A 22,168-nucleotide genomic window follows, 5' to 3' on the forward strand; every position below is an offset into this window, starting at 1 on the left:
AAAAATAGAAACCTCATGTTTCTATTTGCGTACTTATTATTTCATCAGCTGCATTGTGCGGTATATGGTGTCTTCTGATGAGGGAGGATATGAGGCAAAGAGGCTGGTGTATGGAAAACAATGTGAGGTTATTGTGGTGATTCTCATTTACCAACGTACAAGTGCAGTGGACGTGACACAGCTTCGGCAGGAAACTGAGATACAGAAAGTGGAAAACAAATTTGTGCATCTGCCCCCTGATCTGGATCCAAAACCAAAGTTTAATGGGTTCTTCTCTGACATGTTGCTGCAGTACAACAGCTAAATACAAGTATATATATATTTTATTTTTTTTTTGTTAAGTATAAAATCTATATTTATTCTGCCTGGTTGGACAATGCTCTTCAGTTCAGCGAGGCCCCGTGCACCGTCTCCTCTCCCGTGACCTCAGCCCTCGTTCAGGCAGGAAGACTGAAAAGTGGAGGACGGCTCGAGGCAGCAAGTTGGAAAATCTATACTCGCTAAGTTCTCTAACAACGCTAAACTTAGAGGAGACGTGATGAACGACTCTCCAGAGTTATAGCTCAGCAGGACGAGAGACGTGACACCGGAAAAAAGACACGTGTCTGATCCAGCATTTCATGTACAAGTTTTGCTATGTTTTAATGTAGTTTTTAAAATCCCATTAAATTACACAACTCTCCCCCAAAGGGAACAACTGAATCGATGCTGTAATGTGTTAAATTCAGGCAAAAACCTGCAGATTCTTCCCTGAAAATAAATGGCTGGCTGACTTTGTAACGACCTTGTGACTCTTGTTGGAACATTGACATTTTAATCACCTGGCTCACCTGGCTTTTAATTTTGCTTTCGGGATTAACAGCGAAGAGCGAAGCAGAGCGGAGTCACTGATATCTGTGGTCGTCCAATTTCCAGGATTTGTGTCCTGGACAGAAGCAGCGGGAGAGACTTGTTTAGACCTGGACTCTGAAGTCTAATCAGGATGACTCCCCCCCCCCTCCTTCAGCTCCACTAGTTTCTACCGGAGGCTTCAATTACAGTTTAGTGATTTGTATTATTATATTATTAATGCATTTAGCCTCAGCGCTGCTTTGTTAAAAAGCCCCTGGTGGTCTCTGCAAAATATTAATGGAGAAGATTATTACCTGGGAAATGAATGAACGGCGCTCTTCACACCTCATTCTATTCCTCCTGCAGTTTTGATGATTTTACACTCCAGATAAATGTACCATGCAGCCAGTGTAGCACATGTAATGAGGTAATGTCAAATCTCACAAGCAGCCAGTAGGTTAAAGTTTTGAAGTCAGTTTCCTGCTGCATTCAAGATCAGATCAGATATTTCTAACCAGAACAATATCTCACACTTGGTGATAAAAACAACAGAAAGTCAAAATAAGATATTTTTCTGGATGGTCCATGTCCCATCCACCATCATGGAGCAGGACCTATACTGCAGCCAGCCTCTGGGGGGCGATCAAGAGGCTTCACTTTTATGGTTTTCATCTTTTATACACGACAGCAGCCCTTTCGTCACCACGTGCTCCGACAAACGCCGCTGGTGTGTGTCCAGGTGAGCAGGAGCTGCTTCACTGTACCTGCTCCCTCCGGATATCAGGCGAGTGCAGCGCTCGCTCTGCCCGTACGTCTGTTATTAATAACTGCTGCTCGGGTCCCGCCTCGGGGCAGACTGACCCCGCTGTTCTCCACCTCGCTGCTGAGAAATTACCTCCGTTTCATTTCTCCGTTATGTAATAAGGGCATTGAAACACACGGCACAGGAATATGGCCATTTGCTCTGAGGATTCATCAAAATGTCTGTTACAAAAGCGGCTCAGGCTTTTACCTTTGCTTCGGGTTTTGCTTGCAAAAGCCTGCACAAAGAGAAAATAGCCCGTCTACTTTCCTCTCTTTTCCCACAATCGCCTCCTCTTTTAACGTCCGCTTCCAACTCTGCAGGCGATCAGCATCGCAGCCAGAGTGGACATATGGCATGAAAAATAGCTTGTGGGGAAAAAAAGGGAGAGAAAAGAGAGCAAGTGCGCCGGGTTTCAAACGGGGGTGGCGTCTGAATACGGGCGGCGCACAAAGACTGGACCGTAATGTGAGAGCGGCAAACAAGGAGCATGGGCAGAGGCATCGTGGTGGCCATCAAGGCCACAAAGACGGGATTATCACAGAGAGCAGGAGATAGTGGTGCCCCGGGAAACGAGTGCTCTCTCCTTTCATCCTCCATTCTCTATGGGTCTAAAGGCCAGGGCGGCAAAGAGAGGAGCGTCCCACCAGCACCGGCTCTGCTCTCTGTGACATAAACTGTGCTACCGCTGGCCGCAGCCTTAAGAAGCCGACTGAATCTGGCTAATTGTTCGCAGGCTACAAAAGCATATTCATGAAAACATGCTGGCAGCGAAGGCCTCTTTGTTGCAAGTCAGTCTTGGATGTATACATGAATGAAAAGTGAATGTCGGGTCTATAAGCTTTGAGCCGTACGTCTCTATTCAGGCCTAGAAAATGGACTCTGAGATTGATTAGCCCATTTAGCCTCTGTGCACAGCGCAGGGAGCCGCGCTCAAGTCTCAACCTCAACCAGCAGCGGCACCAAAGAGACTCGTCTGCAAAGCTACGCTCAGATCTCATGTGTGCTGGACACTTTTGCATGTGTTAATGTGCATATTTGCACGACAACAAAGAGCATCTGGCAGTTTCTTCTGGAGCAAAAGGAATTAGCTCTGACATTTCCACCGTGCACATAAACCGAGGATAATGTAAAGACAGAGGTGAACATGAGAGACTGGCACAAGCTTAGACATTATCCTTGAGCTCATCCATGTAGCCAGAAGACTTGCACGCTCAGGATGCACGTCTCTGCTGCCCCGGTGTCCCGACAGGAACACTCTGCTGTCCTTTCTGAAGGGCACAGTTCGTGCATTATGTCACGGAACAATCACAATGCAAGAACCGTGCAGCCCTCCCGAGGAAAATGTCTCTTATGTGATGGAAATGCATTAAGCTGACAGGACGAGCAGAAGCTAATGTGAGTCTCGCCGCCGGGCAGGATGCTGCTTGTCTCCCAGTGTCTCAGTGCAACCTGGGTCATTGTATTGAGTTCTGTCGCCGGTCATCAGAAGCGTCTGTCACAGAAAACGAATAAGGACTTTTTTTTAGAGAGTGGGAACATCCTGTCATAGTTCTGGACTCCTGAGACTCTTTTCAATAAAAGCTCTGCTCTGGCGACCGAACACGGAGCTGCAGGAGAACTCATTGATTCGAGCTGCTGACAAAGGAAACCTGACAGTTTTGTGGAAAACATTAACTGATTGATATATATTTTACTTGGTCTGTAATGTCCCTTAATCTGAAAAATTTACAATAGCTTAATTCCTTTTACAAATCATTTAGCAGCTCTATATTCCCCATTCTGCGGCCGCCTCTATTGTACTGCAGCTCTATTCTCACATCAGATTAGAGTAGGATGAACCTCCAGTAATGATATTACAGATGTTCTAATCCTTTAAGAGGTTACTGGTGTATAATACTGCTAAAATCACCGAGATTATTTCCATCATTAGCTGCATCATCATGAATACATATAACTTAGCCTGGGTTGTTGGATTCTGAGCAGTGGAGTCCCAGTGACGTCAGCCGAGAAGAAGAAGCACCTCGGGGATCTTTAACCTTTGCTTGCTTCAGGTTACACTCACTGGAAAACCAATTGCTTCCAAACTTCCACACTTCTTTTCCTCGACTGAAATCAACACGCTCGCCGTTTCAGCTCTGAATCTCCCCCCCCCTTGCTCCCTCTCATCTCAGTTTAGCATCATGCATTATCGCTCCCAGCCTCAGGAGTTGTGGGGTTTCCTCCCTGTTTATTTTCTGGATGGTGTGCATCTGAGCAATGCTGCTGGTTCCTCGTGGAGCTCCAGGCCTCCCACTCCGTGAGACGGCCGGTGCGTCCCACAGCAGGAAGGGGGAAACCAGAGCCAAGCGTAAAAAGGAAAGAAGGTGCAGGTATCTAATTAGAAACCTGTGTGGCCTTTGGAGAAATACGCTGAAAAATACCTGTATTCCTTTACAGTTTGCTTGCCCTTTTTTAAAATGAGTTTGCCTTGTTATTCTGCCGCCGCTGCTTGAGTTTCAGCCTGGAAGCAATTAAGATGTGTGTTGTGAGAGGTGAATTTGAAGTGCAGTGTGTGTTCACCTCACAAAAACAGCACCTCCACTCTCGCATTCATCTCCTTCTTCTGTGTATTTTTTTTGCTGTGTGTGTACGAGTCACGAGTTTGTGTCTGAAGTTAGAGTGATCTGCCAATTAGGACGGTACAGTATCATCCTGAAGAATGTCTCAGCCTCCAACAATAGCACACACACACACACACACACACACACACACACACACACACACACACACACACACACACACACACACACACACACACACACACACACACACACACACACACACACACACACACACACACACAACACACACAACACACAGAAACAGCCAGTCCTCTGTGTGTGGTCTAAGCTGCCTCCCCTGTGCCTGGAGTGCAGCTGAAGAGACAGACGGGAAGAGAAGAGATGAAGTGTGAGAGGTGCGATTTCTTACACCTTCACACAAACAACAGGTCGATCTATCACAAACACACGTCCCCACACTCCTGCTCTAACAAGACTCACTCGTTGTTTAGCACCTGCGTGTTCGACGAGCGAAAAAAAAAAGAAAAAAGGAGCGAAACAAGACTCATAATTTCCATATGCATGATGCATGGAAAATCAACACCAGTCCCCCCAGCGTCTTCCTGCAGCATCACGCCAAACAGGAAGTGGCTGGAGCAGTGAAGGACCGGAATCAAAATGGCCCATGCAGGGTTGTTGTTCTACATCATTCATTATTAATTCATCGTTGTATTGATTGTGTATTCATCAGGAAGGGAAGCGGAGGAGAGCTGATGTCTGAGGCAGCGTTTCCCCTCTTCTCCTGTTTCTCTATCTGGCTGCTGGGGCACAGGGAGGCTGCAGGGGGCGTTGTTCTGAGCGTCTGAAACACGGCAAACAGCGAGAGAGGCACGACAACAGGTGTATTTCAAATCAACCCCCTGTATGTGCATTAATCAATTTGACAATGCTAACTCTGCAAAATGTGCAGAGATCAATACGACAGAGAGAAATAGCAGAGTCAGGTTTGAAAGGGGTTTCTTTCATTTTTAAAAGGATGGTGTCACATTTCAGTTTTTTCCCTGTCTTCCTCTGAGTTATATGAGAAACCAGTCAAGAGGCTGGTTCTGTCCAAAAAGTCAGTCGAGGTCAACATCGGCCTCACGCCTCCTCTAACGCTTAGGTTGGTTTAAGTCTGAAGAGTCGACGTGTAGCCCGGCTGTTTCCCTGCTAAACGGTGTGTGTGCTAAGCTGATAACTGCTTCATATTCAACCACGAGGACACGAGAGTCGTCGGCAAACAGTCGACTCCTCCGACTCTTATGAGACAGGGAAGAACATGCAAACAGGAAAACCCACTTTTATTTCACCGCCATGCTACGGATTGAGTTTACTAACATGTTTGAGAATAGTAGGTTCTCAACTTTATGGTTTATCCAACGACTTTGAGGATTTCCTGGTTTGCTCCTGTATTAATTCATCCATATGCTCTTGCAGCATTAATACTGACTAAAAGTTTTATCGGTAGAGTTTTGACGATTTGTGAGATGTGCTCATACTGACATATTTAATTTGTTGCTGATAATTACCTGGGAAGATTCCACATTCATGTTTGCTTAGCTTAGCTTAGCATAACATCAAAAACAGGGAAAGCAGCGAGCCTCGCTCTGTCTAAATAATAACATTTGCCAATACCAGCGACTCTAAAGCTCTTTAACTATATTAACGCCTTAATTTTGTTTCCAGTCTTTGTGCTACACAATGCTAACTATGCTAAAGCTGAGGGTAACTTCACATTTACATGAGATTAATCGTCATGTGACTCTGCATGAAAGCAAATGAGCACATTTCCTTCATTAAAGTTCTCTGAGCATTAAACTTGTGTCAGTGTACTGATTCTTCATTTCCCCATAATACATCAGCGCATTAGAGATACTGTGTAATTAACAGTAAGCTTATTGAAATGGCCGACATGATAATGTGAATACATGTGACCCTCCTGCTCCTTTAAGCACAGAGTTGTGGTTCTTTTATGGCCGCTGAACAGGCCACTCTCCGGGGACACTAAACAACACAAAACACCCACGCGTGTCACACGTTCGATCTTTTGGAGGAGGCCCCGGTTGAAAGGGGGGAATATAAATGGACGGTGAAGCTGCTCCTTTTGGCAAAGAAAGGTTTCTCTGTCGCAATTCTTCGACCAAATCGTGAATCTGGCTTCATGAATAAACTCTACACGACATCAGTTTGGAGTCTGTGGGCTAATTTCCCATCAGATTGCTTCACAGAGTGTGTGTGTAGCTGCTCTGAGAGGCTTCAGTCGGGGATAACACCACGTAGCTGATCGCCTGTTACAGTATTATCACTGCAGGTTTGGACTCATTTGCAATCCCTGCTTGCCTGAGAGCGACTTCAGTGTATCAATTAAAGATTCATCGAAGCCAGTACACACACAACTACCGATCTGGATTAAATATTCATTGGGAAGATGTTGGTCAGGATCCTATGGAGCCTTAACACTCGACTATTCCGGTGCATATCAGGGCCGCTGGCATAAACATGGCACATTACACCAGCGGGCTGCAGCAGGGGTGGCTTTAGGACACGGCTTCTACAAGGCACCAGAACATCAGACGCATTTCGGCATTTCTTCATCCGCTGACGCCGGCTGCCTTGCTTCCGCGAGCTTCTGACTCATTGCTGATTTTGCAGCCTCCCTTTTTGAAAGAGGGGAAAAGGAAAAGAGAAAGGTCTGCACTGCATTTCCCCGAGCGGTAAATCAAGAAACCGAGCGAGTTTGAAAAATGAATTAGGGCCTGTAGCCAGAGGTTTCCACCACTGCTACATCAAGTAACATCCAAGGGTTATTTTTAGCATCTCGCCGCCTCATCAGACTGGAGGAGAGAAGAAAACCCCCCTCGTTTGAGAAGAGGAGGCCGGTGGGAGGGTGTAGTGTGTTTGGGGGGTAGAGGGAGGAAGGTCTGATCACCGCACTGACTGTGATGGGTGAGGATTGGGGTGTAGCGGTGGTTGAAGCCACCTGGACTCACCTTTAGACTGACATGACCCTTTCTCACATGCATCTGTAGTTTCTATATTATCATGTGTGTGTGTGTGTCCTGCTGGATGATGAGAAGTTATGATTTCTTGAGTTTTGCTTCATATCAGCCTATAAATCACTGCTCACATTTCAAACACCCATCATGTGCCTACCTGAACTCAGGAGCCAGGTTGTTCCTGAGGCCGTAGAAAGCAGCCGATAGGGTCAAAAGCCACCGAGGAGCAAAATTCCCATTCTCACACTCCAGGTAGGGAGCAGACCATTTCACGTGCGTCTTGTCGGGGATGAAACTCTCTCCTCTGCTCAAAGAACTGTCAACTGATTTAAAGTCTTGGCTCAGCACCCTCTTATGGAAAGTGGGCTTCTTCCTGTCTTTGACCTCGTGGTACCACTCTGTGTCCGCTGTGCGGTTGTGCAGATGGTGGTGGGCCACGCTGGAGAGGTCCTGCAGGACGATCTCTCCACCGGCCCTGGTGGCTTGGAGGAGCATCGAGGGCCCTGCCACGGCTGAATCCGCGCTGAAAGTGACCACAGCCCGGTGGATCTTGGCGTCTCCCTCCAGTATACTCCTCACCAGGGCATGGTACCACTCAATGTCTCGCCGGAGACTCTGCTCCCTGGACCTGTTGGTTTGCAGGACCACGTTGAGGAAGTTGGTGGCGTGCAGCACCGTGTCCAGCACGCTGCCCATGGAGTGATGCGGGGCGGCGTGTGACCTTCCCCGCAGGGAGGCGAGCTCGTACCTCCGCGAGCAGTTGGCGTGTTTCAAGGTGGTCGAGTCCCCCGTGTGCAGGAAAGCCGTGACCACCCGGGGGAGACTCTCCTCGATTTGCTGCGCCAGCTCCGCCGTCTCCCCGGCAGCAGGAGGAGGATGAGGCGCGCGGAGATGCGCCAGCTGCCGACGGTGCGTCTGAGCGCCGTAAACCTCCGCCCGTGCTCCGGTATCTTCCCCGTGCGCGGACCATTCCGCGTATTTATGGTTTGATCCGATCACAAATCCCACTTGCAGCAGCAGCGACAGCCGGAAAACAGCCATCTCCCTTCCAGAAAGCGCCCGCAGATGTTTGGGAGATTGCTGCTGCTCGGAATTACAGAGTCGTCTGGCTGCAGAGCTGAGCTGGAGAGTAGGATAGAAAATAAAATATATAAAAATCACCAAATGGCTCAGCTAAAGCATCGCTCCGCCACTTGTAGGATATTCATGCGAGGCTGCACGTTGTGTGTTGTGGGGATGAAGAAGCCAAGGAGGAGGAAAAAACGACAGGAACTCCCTTCCTCTCCTCTCCTCGTCAAATCCCTTCTTCTTTACTGATGCCTCATACAGCTTGTTGATGTTGAGTATCCGCTTGCAGCTGTTTCCCCCCCCTCTCTCTCTCTCTCTCTCTCTCTCTCTCTCTCTCTCTCTCTCTCTCTCTCTCTCTCTCTCTCCCTGTGTATAAGACTGTCTCGGTTTCTTTGCTGCAGATTCGATCCTATGCAGCAGGTATTGGTTGCACAGCCTGAATCACACGAGGAAGCAGGTAGTAGGTAATTGTGTTATGATGTTTTTATATGTATTGTTATTTCTCATGGAGCTTCTCACTTGGCCGACAGACGCACTCCGCCCTCTTCCGACCACAGGCAGCATGAAGGAGCCTGTAACAGCCACACACACACACACACACACACACACACACACACACACACACACACACACACACACACAGATCCGCGTTTGGACAAATCAGCTGTCAATCAGGAGCTGTGTTTGGTGGAGCTGTCCGGTGCTGAAACACACGAAGGAGCTGTCAGGTGCTGAAACTGAAGACGCCAGCCTTCCACTGATTGATCCGAATGAAGCACTTGATTTAGATCAATGTGTCGAAGAGTCATTTGAGAGTCAGGTGATCAATTGGTGGGAATTAATTGGTTTTCTTTTGTGGTTACAGCTGAAGTTTTGGGCTAAAGCAGATGTCTTGTGTGATTTAACATAACATAAGATCAGATATAACTTTATTGATCCACACACCAGTGAAATTAAGTCACTACACCAGCAGGCAGGTCAGAATGAGAGAGAATTAATTGTTGTCCTGCTACCTGTTACATATATAAATATACATGAACATATAAACACACACACACACAAACATATATATACTGTATAACCTACATGGCCTGATGGCGAGCTGATATATTTCTTATTTGTCACCAAGCTATCAGGCGTCAGGTTGCTCTCTCTATCTCTCTCTCTATATATATCTCCCTATCTCACTCTCTCCCTCTCTCTCTCTCCCTCTCTCTCTCTCTCTCCCTCTCCATGTCACGTCTCGCTGTGTGGGCTGCAGGCATCTCGTCCTGGAAGCAGGGTGAATGAAGACAGGCGTGACGAGGGGTGACAGAGCTGGGAGTCGGCCTGCGCAGTGCACGGGCCATCGGGGGATGCTGGAAGTTGAGACTTGAAGACGTCCTGGATTTCTTGACCAACCTACACACATGCAGCTGCATCTGAGGCTGCTTTCTTTCTAAATATCTGCAGGCACACAGCCAGAGACAGGGAACCAAACAGTTGCTATACTTGCACCACCGTGACATCGACATCGCCCTCCTGTCACTGTCTGTCTGGTGGCATTCATAAGTCAGATTACTCATGGGGCTCAGAGTGGGCTGCATTTTCCCTCTGTTGGGAAAAACTGGCTGCTTTTAATTTTGGTTTGCTTTTAAAAACAAGCACAGAGCTCCTTGTCAGCAGATTTCAAAGGCATGCAACTCAAATGTGTCTCTTTGTAGTCATTTGAAATCTGAGCTTATTAATAACCACATATGCTTGTTTGAATTTAGCTGTTTTTGCTGCTATTTTTCTGCAATACCACTGCATTCTTGTATTCCTTATATCGTATTAGTCTTGTGCCTATAACTGTTAACAGTGTCAACTCAAATTAAACCTGTGGGAAATCCTAAATCTGTCAGGATGATGATGATGATGATGATGAAGGTGGACATAGCTTCATCTTTTTGAAGTATCTCACACACCAACGTCTGTCTCTGGCCTCGTGACTCTGGAGGGTTTCAAAGCAGGTGACTGTGTGAATGTAATAAAATGTGATGGAAGTGCTGGTGTGACGGCAGAACAATGGTCCTGATGGGAAGTCAGACATGAAGCCTCTAAAGAACATGAGGACATTGGTCAGAGCTGTGATGGTGACAGACATTATAGCTTCCTTCTTGCTTGTTGTGAGCAATCTCTCATGTTGGCTCCTGGAAAAAACATGTTGGTAATGTAAGACTAACTTTTGAGCTACTGGGCTTCTATGTGAGTCTTTTTTATGTAAGTTACTTGATGGGTGATGTGCTCAAAATTACGATCTACAGTATGAAACAAAAAGGACCAGCTTTTCTTATCAAGTATTAGGAAAGAAGAGTTTCCAAATCTAAAACGGCAACAAGTCCAAGTAGTCGTCCGTTCTGTCAGGGAGGTGCAGGCATGTTCATAAACACGAGCAAACACATGCACATAATAAACGCAACAGTAAGCATTTTTAAGAGCTTACCGTGCTTTGGACACGCCAATGCTGACGTTGTAATTATCACAACATGTAACACGCATGTGGCTTCCCCTGTATCCTTCACATTGATAAACAGCAGCTCCCTGTGTCCCAGGCTCCGCGGAGGAGAATCACTCAGTGTGTGACAGTCACTGATCACTTCTTACCTCAGGCGGAATACCAGCGAGAAGGTGATCGCACGGGTGCAAGTGACGAGGACTAAAGCGAAGCCATCTGCGATGTGACTGTCAATCTCTTGGTGCTTGGATTCTGAGGTGTAGTACGACGCCCAACGTAGAGTACAGGCCGGCGTGAAGTCGGAAAACTGGACATCGTGACCACAATGAAACCTGTGTGACAGTTTGTGACAGCCTCAGCAAATTGTCATTTATATCTTGGGAATTTAGCAATAATGGCTATCTCTTCCCAGAACATGTAGCATTTTGACCTTTAGTTCCACAACACATTTGGTGTGAGGGTCCGAGATGGTCAAATTTACACGTCTGAGCCCGTCGGCCTTCCCTGGCACTTAACCCCTGTCAGTCAGCTGTCAATCTGAGCCCCGCCGAGTCCTCGGAGACAAAGCTCATATCTCATTTCACGCATATCCATCTCAGGGTCATTGATTTTTCATTCGCCGAGAGAGAAATGGATTCTCTTTCCTTCATCACAGACGGGAGAAGATCCCGGCAGACGGTCGCCACAAGCCTGATGAGGGCATCAGTTAAATGTAATCTGTTCCACGGCCCATCACTTATTTTGTTCCCCTTAGATCGAACCATCGCCTTTTGTCTGTGAGCTGTTCAAAGACTCTGAACGGCAGAAAGGTACAGATGCATTTTTGCTCTGCATCAAAATGTAAATGAGCTCAATCTGTGCTCCGGCAACAATCGTGTTGTGGTGGCGAGCTCCTGTTGGCAACTTCATCAGCTCTTCTCCCCTCCTCTTCCTCAGGTATGTTGGGGTGCAAATCAATGTCTCAGGTAATTAGCTGGGAAGCCTCCGGTGAACACGATGTTGAGATGTGTTGGTGCGTTTGCTTCCAGAAAGAAACCATTGATCATGGAGAAAAGAGACTTCACTTTGCAATAATACTCGTGTTAAGACTACGGTTTTACTACACAGAAACCTGCATAGACAATAAAGACATGCACACACTGTTTTCACTGAGGTGTCAGATCAGATTACTTGTTTTGGTGGAGAAGAGCCAGCTTCCTCCAGTCACCCTCATTTCTTCATTAAAATGCAGCAGGTCATAACCCAGTGATCAGACTCCTGATCCTACACAAGGTAGCATTAGTGTCGGCTACATTAATCTGACAGAGATTAGAATGGATTATTAGATTATTATATAAAATCATTCAAAAGTTGTCTCAGGGAAATCTTCCTTCTGGTATGAAGTAAGGCATTTATGAAGTTTATGATTATAAATATTAAATCTGTACATCTGTGGTGATAAAACTAATCTAATTTCAAATGAGTAAATAAAGTTTATTTGAATAGAAAAGTGAAATGTAAAAATGTGAAATTTGAGCTAAACCTCGTTGGATTTTCACTACAGTTCAGTTTATGTTTTACTTTCACGTTAAATTGTATTTCTACCTTGACCTGTGTCATGCAATCAATATATTATCCATTTTTTGGTGTGTTTATTAGTAAAAGGCTTTTAAATTAAACAAAACTCTCCTCTGATTCTTCTAATCTTTATATCTGCTTGACATCAGGATGTTTATGTTCAACACGTTCAAGCTCTTCCTGCATACGTTAATGCCAGTTCCCCAGTGGGCCACAGTCCCTGCCACGTCTAACCCCTCAGTGACCTTGTGGGGGTGCAGTAGTGTGAGCTAATCCCTCACTGGCTTCCCCCCCGAACACTGGCAAGCTGTCTTTGTCGAAGCACCAAGCCAAGACAGAGGTGCTGCTGCCAACACTTTAAACTTGGGTCTTTGCTGTGATGGAGGGTGTTTTACCTCCACTTCAGAACCAACGCTCAGCACCAGGTTTTCGTGCCAGCGTTTTTAACATTTCTAAATGTGACTGTTTCTTTGTAGCAGGATGGACAAGGATTGTGTGTTCGCGTTGTGGGTTTACTCCTGGCACGGTGGACAAGCCTCTGAATTAGCATTTGCTTGAACCATCAAGGAAAAGGAAAATTATACTGAAACCAGTGAATTACAGTTTACAAATGCAATAAATGTCACTGCAGGTTTTATACTCTGTTCAATGTAACTTCAATAAAGGACAGATCAGTCATATCAGCACAGGATGGTATAATATGTGTCTTTAAACATAATCAGAGTTACATTAAATATAATGTAACAGCACTGAGATCTTGTCCTTTCTATTTATTCTATCTATTTTCAAACAATTCACAGTTCCACTTCACCACACCAGTGAAACTTCTAAATGCTTCCAGAGTGGGAGTTGAGCCAAAAGGCAAAGCTTTCGATTTATTGATTTATGTTCCATCCATCATCTGTGGTCATGACTTCTGGGTTGTGCCTGAAAGAATGAGATAAGGGCCAAAATATGGGTCCTCCATTGGATGTGTCTTACTTGGAGGAAGGGGGCTCTCTGCTTCCTTTAGGTTTTCCAACCGAAATCCAGAGTCTGTGTTCTTGTGAGCAGAAGCTCGAATCAACCCAGTTCACTGGATCTTCTCTCCAAACTCCTCTGATGCGTTAATCTCCTCCTCTCACTTCTCCATTTCCCTCCTGTGTTATAGAGCAGTTTCCATTATGCCACAGGTTCACATTAAAGAGGTGGGAACAGCCTGGTACCTGCAATTATCCTTGCTCACCCAGCCGTGGTGCCACGCAACAGCTGGATCTCTCTCTCTCTTCCTCACACACACACACACATGCACCTCTTCCATCTTCAGACACTTACCCACCCGTTCCTCACATTCACCTGCCAAGCAGCTTGATTAATAAGGCCGACGCTCACAGAGAAGCAAACCCCACACGCAGGGGGAGGCAGAGAAGGAGAGAACAAGCACAGAGTTGCTTCGTAGAAACCTACGACATGTGACCATGTACTATGTAATATATTCATGCATAGCAAAAAAGTGATCGGTCATCCCGCCGGCGTGTAAGAAAAAGTGCACAAACGATTTAAAGCACGGTGAGACGGGTGATTGTAAAAGTCACAATTTATCTTGATGTCCCTCAGCACCTTTCTCTTTCTCTCTATCTGTTTGCCACAGGCCCAGAGCTCAGGTCTTTGATTCTGTCAGGAGACGATGGATCGCTGCAAACCGTGGAGACTGTTTCTCCCTCGTTTCAGCAGGTCAAATCAACCACAGACTCACAAATACATGTTCCTTCGTTTGGCACTTTGATCGTCTGCTGTGTGTTTTTGGTCCAGATTTTAATGGTTGATATTTTAAAAATACCATTTTAAATTTTGTAAATAATCTGGCAACCTGTCAGAATCATGGACTGTTTATAAAGATGGATGTTGTTAAAAGGTAAATATACACATGCTCGACCAACAGCGACTAAATCTCAGCTGTCAATCCCAGACGAGCCTTATTGCTGCATATTAAAGCCCATGAGTGTAGAATGTGAAGATAAAGACACTTTCCTCTTGGGTTTTGTCAGAGGCTCGGAGAGAGACGGAGATCCCGATCAGAGGGCATGCTGGCAAAGTGCTTTGTCAAATCTGCCCTGACTTTCCATCCGTTTTCACAACTGCAGTCATAAGCAATCCTGGAGATCTATGAAACTTATCTTCCCGCCCTCGTCTCATCGCGGCTGCTGAGGCAGCACCTGGATTTAAATGACTCCACTGACAGAGACAGGATTCATTTCTGGACCCTCCTGTTGTGTGCAGGGTGACAAATTACCCCCCCTCACCGCCCCCTACTCTGTATTACTGTGTGAGATGTACAAAGAAGAAGTGTTTCAGACAGAGGCTGAAAAGAGGAGCTGCAGCAATGGACAGTCTGAGGAAAGTGATGTTTTCTGAACATTAGAGCAGGTAAACCTTTTCAAATAATAACACTAATCAAGATTAACAACCTGAATATGATCAGGATATGTCTCCTTTAAACGATTGATTTAGGGGTTTGCTATACGTCAAATAAAGTATGTGTTTACTACGATTTTCATTTTCAGTCTGTAAACATGAAGAAAAATACACCACAGAGACGCTCTTCAAATCAGTAAAATATATATTTGTAGTATAAAGCAATGACAAAATATAGAATCTGTTTCTGTGACAATATGAAGGTTCATGTCCTTGCAGATGTAACAGCAGACGCATGGTTCCTCGTGTGTGTCGTCTGAAATCTATCAGTTTCCAGTCTCGGGTGTTTCTGGGGTCACGGTGCCCTTCCTGGTTGATAAGGTCAGGAGGAAACACAGGCTGAAATATCAGCCACTTCCTCTGCAGAGTGTTCCCCACCAACATGCATTTAAATCACATTCAGCTTCAGTCCAGAATACAGTGACATTAAAATGACAAGAATCAGAGGAATCGATGAAAAGACAAAATCCTAACACTGTCATTCACACTGACATTTACACTGGGTGGATATTTCTGGCCGGACAGCAGGTTTCTGTCGAGCTACATGTTGAACATAAAGACTTGTGGTGGAATCAATTCTCTCGTCTCACTCACAGTGAGAAACTCAAGTGTTTTTCCTGAAATGTCAAACTACCGATTTTATTCTGTAATTATCCAGAGAATAAAAAGAGACAGGAATTAAGTCTTATTTTGAAAGAGTCATACCAAAGGGTTTTCACCCCCTCTACACTAAGAGGTTTATTAAATAAATGTCTTTTAAAATTCACATTTTATAAGTGGGTTTTTTAACAGTTTGCTATGGTTTACTTTCAGTTTTTCATTTTTAATAAAACAAAAAAATTGGCACATTTTGATAAATAAAAACATGATATGGTTTTATGTATTTTTCCAATCAGTACCTATAACTGTAAAATATGCGACACAGGAGTTAGATACAATTAAACTACACAACGACACGATCAATCCTTAAGATTTAACTTAAAGAAAATGATTATCTCAGTAGATTTTGATTTAAAATGTGTCTAATGGTCTCTGACTTAGCCAGGAATTCCCCTTTAAGTAATATTTAGGTATATGGATCCTGCAGCAGGCACCAGTGTTCCCACCCTGCAGTGGCTAAGCAGACACCCCCCTCTAGTGGGCCAGGATCCTAGATAATGATGTTTAGAGATGTTGTGTAATCAATAGGCTTTCAATTCAGCCCGAAAACACATTAGAGATCTGACAGTAGAATGAAAAGATGCTGCAGGCTCGAGCAGAAGGTGGCCTTTTGATGATGTTTGTAAAAACAAATTATCATCATACCTTGTATTTATTTATTCTTTCTGTTTTATTATACATTTATATATGAAATGTATATATTTTTTATTTTATTAGTAAGCTTGATTTTATTCTTATGTCTGACTTTTATCTTTTGTGTTCAATGTCTGTGCCATTGAACGGCTGACACATGCACATGATGACAATAAAGAATTTAGAATCGTATTCATTCTGATTTAATTAATATTAATTAAAGTTGTAAATTGAAAAGACTAGAAGACTGGAGTTCATACCTCCGCTAAGTTAAGGCCCAACATTCAATCAAGCTGCACCAAATTACACACACTCATAGATATCAGTCCCCTAAACATACCGAATTGTTTTATTTATTTTACGAGATCTTTCCCGACGTTTCGGGTAATTCTGTTCAGTAATTTCATCGTAATCCTGCCGACAAACAAACCAACCAACCAGCAAACAGGGGTGAAAACGTGATTTCCTTGGAGGAGGTCAAATAAACCTACATAACTTTGAGGAAGGAGTCGTGTATCATGTTCTCCACCTCCTCCACCAGCACACCGTACTCCGCCTGACAAACAGCGTGCCCCCCCCTGCTGCGTTCCTTCAGGCATTTCATCATCTCTCTGTGCATTTCAGGTCTGGACGCAGTCGACCCGAGCTTCTTCAGCTGCTCGACGGGATCCTCTGGAATATTTGGGATTCGTAAAGCTTTGAACACAGCGGGGGCAAATTTCCCGTAGTGCGCGGTGGAACAAAGCACCACGGGGCACGAACCGTCCTGCAGCCTATCTGCCACGACTTTAGCCACGGCGGTGTGTGTGTCCAGGACGTAGCCCGTTTGTGTGTGAACCCTCTGGATGGCGGCCAGGCAGTCGTCTTCAGAGCACCAGCCAGCCAGCACCTCCTGCTGTATCCTGCCAAGAAGAGGCTCAGGAACCTGAAAGTGCTGCTGCCTGTCCAAGCGTGTGAACAGGTCCTTGACGAGACGACTGTCTCCGTCTGAGACGTGGTAGATAAACCTCTCCAGGTTGGAGGATTTCAGGATATCTATAGCCGGGGAGTGGGAGAGCATCAGTGGCCGTCCCCGGAGGTCATACTGGCCCGTGGTGATAAAGTCCGTGACGATGCGGTTGTGGTTGGACGCACAGATGACTTTCCTTATCGGGACGCCCATGCACTTGGCGTACAGAGCTGACATGGCGTTGCCAAAGTTGCCGGTCGGGATGCAAACATCAACGGGCTCCCCGAACGTGATAACACCGTCCCTGCACAGATCCAGATAGGCTGAGGAATGGTACACCAGCTGCAAGAGGAGCAAAGTTGGTCAATATGAAAACAGTGTAGAAACGTATTTCATTTTCAGTCTTCATTTATTTACCTGTTGCTACTGCAGGTACATGATTGCCTCATTATATTTTGCTTTAACTAAAAAAAGAAATACAACGACATCTTCCCTTAAACAAAGGAAACTGTCGAGGACATAAGAATAAATGTATTTACCTGTTTGTTTATCATTGTAAATTAATTATGTTTGTGTTTTTTGACTATTGGAAACCATAATGTGCTTTTTCCTTCTTTCTGACATTAACTGCTGACACTTTTTCAGCCATCAAATGAAACTGTCTGCTGAGACAAAGAGACCCGTCCCCCGACCTGTGGCAGCAGCCGGGCCCAGTTGATGGAGTTGGCGGTGCTGAGGACGGTCCCGTACTCCACGGCGAGGTGCCCCGTCAGCCCGCTCTCTCCAAACATCCTCTTGATGCTCCTCTGACAGAAGTCAAAGTCGGACAGGACGCTGACGGCCCTGGCGTTGCCCTCCCTGTAGCTCATCATCTGCAGCTTCTGGATCTCACTGACTCCTTCCTCCGGGAAAAACACCAGCACGCCGGTCTTTTGTCGGTCGACCCCGGCCAGGCTTCTGAAACCGCTGAGCACCGCGCTCCCGGTGTCTCCAGACGTGGCCACCAGGATGAGGTAGTTGCACATGGGAGGGAGGCAGTAGGCGAAGAGCTGGGGCATCAGTTGCAAGGCGAGGTCTTTGAATGAGGCCGTGGGGCCGTGGAAAAGCTCCTGGACGTACTGGTTGTGGTGGAGATGTTTGACGGGTGCAACCGCCTCACTGGAGAAGTTCGACCCATAGGCCTCGAACACCATCGTCCTGAGGTCCAAAGCGCTGACGTCCAATGGGTGGATGCACTTTTCAAGTAAAACCAGCGCTCTCTCTGGGTAGGACATGTCCACCAGTCTCAGCCACTCTCCAGCATCGAGCTTTGGCATTCCACCTTTGGGGACGTAGAGACCTCCATCTGTGGCCAGACCCTCCACAACCACATCACTGAAGTGGGTCGACCCCTCGCTGTCACCCCTGGTGGACACGTAGGTCTCTGCAGCGTGACCTTCATATCTCTCCACAGCCTTCAGCACCTTCTCGGCCACGTCCTCCACCGTGTCTCCTGTCCCGCACAGCACACGCACGTCCAACCACTTCTCATAGAACTGCTTCCTGTAGAGCAGAATGTCCCTCATGGACGCCCCCGCCTCCTGACCCACTATCCTGTCCACCTTCATCCTGGTGAGTCTCCGCATGATGTCCTCGAGGTCCACGTCCAGGTAGACGACCACACCGCCCCGCCTCACGTGCTGCATTGCCTCAGCATGGAGTGGGTTCGAGCCCGAGAGGGACACCACACACCCGGAGGCGGAGAGGCTGCACAGGGCCTGACCTTCCTCCTCGAGGAACCGCTGCCCCCCCACCGACGCCAGCTTTGCAGCCACGGGCATCTTCCACGTGGTCTCCAAGACGTCGTCATCCACGTCGATGACAGGGAGTCCCAGCGTGCGGGCCACGGTCCTCCCCACCGAGGTCTTCCCTGCCCCGGGGGGACCCATGAGGAGGAGGTTCCTGCGCCCCGGAGGACTGACCCTGGTGGAGAACCATCTGTGGACGGGGCTCCGGTGGAGGCTGGCGGCTCTTAGCAACAGCCCACGTGCCCTCAGTGAAGCCATCGTGGAGTCACATGTCGCAGCTGTCCCCCCCCCCAGAGAAGAAGAAAACAACAAACCCGACTGGAAACTTGAACTTCCGACAACACGTGTTTCACTGCAACGTCACATCCAAAACAACTACGGTCAGCCAGATGGGACAAAACGTATATTCCTCCCAATAAACGTATTGTGAGCGCTGGTTTTCGCTGTAAAAACGTCATATACACGTTTTCTAACGTATTTATTAACCCTCCGTGGATCATTTGCTACATTTGAATTTTTAATATTGAAATAATAAAACGTATAAATACTTTTTCTTTCGCGAAACCTACAAGTACGGCTGATGCTATGGTGCATTCAAGTGCGCATCAGAACCTCGTAAATCAGTGTTTCATACTTCATTCATTCTTCAACTAATTTTGGATGGCTGTAAAAAGCTGGATGTGATTTGAAATTGATGACGAGCAAAATCTGTTTCTCTCATATATTTTACCTTGTGGACAATTTAAGTTCATCGATTTCCGACATGATTAATATATTTCTTGTGATGGGTGAATACCATCTTCATTGTGGAGAAATGTGAAACCAACTGTGGGGCTACGCTGTCAAGAAAGATCACAATATGACATTCATTGATACATTCATGGCTAATATATTTTCACAAATTAGATCAATTAATTCATAGCAAAAAAAAGATTATAGAGTTTATTCATAAACTTGTTTTTTTCAAGTCCATGTGAAATCTGCCATGAGTGAGACGGAGGTCGGAGGAAGAAACAGAACAGAACCAAATAGGGAAAAATGAAATAAATAAAGTGGCCAACAAAGTCTCCAATTAACTACAGCAGCATGGACTGTGGGGGGGGGGACCAAAGCACAGGCAGACACGGGACGGCCATGCAAACTCCACCATGCTGCCCCAGATCAAGTAAGGGAACTTGTCAATGTCATTCATCATCACGTGGGAGGAAGATTGGATTGGATTGATCCTCAAAGATGGCAATGGCCGACTCCATATGGGTCATCTCTTCCTCCAGTCGCTCTTTCCTGGCAAGCATTGAATGAGTGACCATGACGAGCGGTAACAACTGGTAATCAGTGTTCGCCTGATTCCAGTTCTTCCTCAGGCCCTAGAGAGAGTGCAACCAGAGAGGGACACCAGTCAGTGTGAACATTAATATGCTTGATAATGCATATACAGTATTGTCTACTGATTTAGGGAAGAAATTGCAAGTGCAGCAATGTGTTCACATACCTGCAGGATGGATTGTCTCTCTGCGTCTGACATCTTTTTCTTGGCCTCCTTATCGATCATTTCTTTCAACTTGGAATACTCCTCCTCAGCCCTCAGCAGGTTTTCCTCGTAGCGCTTGAGTAAGTACTCAGGAATTTGTCCATAATCCTGCAGATAGAAAACAGCAAACTTCATTAAAATACACCGTGGGGCAATTGAAATATCAATCATCAAATGTCCTCAATCGGAGAGGAACTTACCTTTTGTTTTTTGTATGTAACTACGTATAATATTAGTTGGAATTAAAGGCTAGACAAACTTTTCTTTTGTGAGGGGAAATACCTTTTTCTCGGTGTAGACGGGGACAAACCCAGATGTTCTAAGTATCTCCCTGTGCCCCTTGATGTCCACAAAGGCTGGCTCAGGCTTCACCGTTTTCAGACTGTCCATCGTTTTTAAGAAGTCCCTCTTTGGTCTCGTTTCTATCGGCGTGCGCTCTGCTTGCAGGGGAACGGCTGGTTTCTTCACCAAGTAGACCGGAGGAACCTCTGAGAGGATATGAAGAAGAAATTCAGATGACTACAATACACAATCGTTGCTCAAATATGCACCCGTGTCATCGGCAGAAAAACTCACTCTCAAGTGTTTGGGGATTATTTGTTGGCTTCCTGAGGAATTTGACATGTCCCACCTCCACTTTTGCTGGTCCCATCGTTCGCATTGCCATCTTGTTTGCTTTGCTCTCCTCAATAACTGTTTGTCGAAACTTGGAGACATACCTTAAAGGGAGCAGAGGAGGATGATCAATTTATTAAAAAGATATCATTTGTAAATATCATTTCCAATTTTAATGAATGGAATAAAACGTTCCTGTCTTAGCCACGTACACAAGTTGCAACATCTTCCACCATAAGTTGGATTAATGTACATTTCACTACTTATGGTCTAACTAACTAACTAGTTTCTGCTTCCTAATTAACTAAACTGACAAGATGAACTTATATACATATATTTGACTTATATTAAAGGTTTTTTTTTCTTCTTTACAGCTGTAGACATACCTCTGCGGTTTTTCTGTAATATCAACCACTGGCTTTGGTAAATGGTTGTACATAGACTCTGGATGCACAGTGGGTAACTTGGCTTCAGTCATTTTGATGATATTACTGTGGTGTTGAGGCAAGTCCATAACATAGTTATTGCCTCTACACGGCTTGCGTTTATACACAGGTGGAAACTTTTTTTTAGGCACGGCGGCTTCCGGCTTGTTGTCTGTAGACATGTTGACTTTAGGACGTGGTGGCTTTAGAAGCGGTGAATGAATTGACCAACTTTTTGAAATTGAAATTTTCCAGCTGTTGGCTTTGTAAGAAATTCAGGAACAGAGTAGAATTTATTTTTATGTAAAGACTCATGCAATCAAAGGGAACAGGGGCAAATCCTCCTATGTTATGTATGAGGATTTTAGCCTCACATCAAAGGCAATTGGATGGTACCTTGGACGCCGCATTTAAACCGAACAAAGAAGAAGAAGATCATAGGCAGTCAATGGATTTTTAGGATTTTATTACGATGACAAGTAGCCAATATGAAGGCTACATGAAAGTTACTTGTTGCCTGGTAACGTGATCACTGCCTGTAACGTGGCTTTACATTTGACCCAAGACTGACTCACGATTGGTCAAGCATGTGTGTTGGCGGGCACTCGACATCCCAGCGCCACTCGGTGATTGCTGAAGAACAGACTCCGGTTTCAAATGCACAAAATGGCAGCGTTCGAATCTGGGATATTTTGGCTTCGTTTCTGGATGTTGAGGACAAGTGGAGACGTGTCATCACTTTTTTTAGATATACAGTCGATGGTTTAGTGAGGAAACATCGGGCAGGACACCTCAAGGTTGA

At 45.7% G+C, this 22,168-nt stretch overlaps 3 protein-coding genes across 3 annotated transcripts in view; all 3 read right to left on the reverse strand.

Annotated features, from left to right (window-relative positions):
* Nucleotides 1-8,575, reverse strand: part of gpr158a (G protein-coupled receptor 158a) — a 53,267-nt gene extending 44,692 nt beyond the window's left edge. Inside the window, exon 1 of the mRNA XM_035141863.2 lies at nucleotides 7,369-8,575. Coding sequence (XP_034997754.2) covers nucleotides 7,369-8,252 — 884 coding nt within the window. The 5' untranslated portion in view covers nucleotides 8,253-8,575. The remainder of the gene's footprint in view (nucleotides 1-7,368) is intronic.
* Nucleotides 8,576-14,893: 6,318 nt separating this feature from the next.
* LOC118098616 (threonine synthase-like 1) lies at nucleotides 14,894-19,148 on the reverse strand. The gene is made up of 2 exons (XM_035142625.2): nucleotides 17,701-19,148; nucleotides 14,894-17,350 (listed from the first exon to the last, which is right to left on the reverse strand). The coding sequence occupies exons 1-2, from the start codon at nucleotides 19,051-19,053 to the stop codon at nucleotides 16,547-16,549; spliced, it is 2,157 nt and encodes a 718-aa protein (XP_034998516.1). The 5' UTR covers nucleotides 19,054-19,148; the 3' UTR covers nucleotides 14,894-16,546.
* Nucleotides 19,149-19,979: 831 nt separating this feature from the next.
* LOC118098617 (enkurin) lies at nucleotides 19,980-21,608 on the reverse strand. The gene is made up of 5 exons (XM_035142626.2): nucleotides 21,328-21,608; nucleotides 20,903-21,045; nucleotides 20,609-20,814; nucleotides 20,288-20,434; nucleotides 19,980-20,162 (listed from the first exon to the last, which is right to left on the reverse strand). The coding sequence occupies exons 1-5, from the start codon at nucleotides 21,546-21,548 to the stop codon at nucleotides 19,980-19,982; spliced, it is 900 nt and encodes a 299-aa protein (XP_034998517.2). The 5' UTR covers nucleotides 21,549-21,608.
* Between the last annotated feature and the right edge of the window lie 560 nt (nucleotides 21,609-22,168).

The sequence above is a fragment of the Hippoglossus stenolepis genome, chromosome 19 (assembly GCF_022539355.2).
Source record: "Hippoglossus stenolepis isolate QCI-W04-F060 chromosome 19, HSTE1.2, whole genome shotgun sequence".
Classification (NCBI taxonomy): domain Eukaryota; kingdom Metazoa; phylum Chordata; class Actinopteri; order Pleuronectiformes; family Pleuronectidae; genus Hippoglossus; species Hippoglossus stenolepis.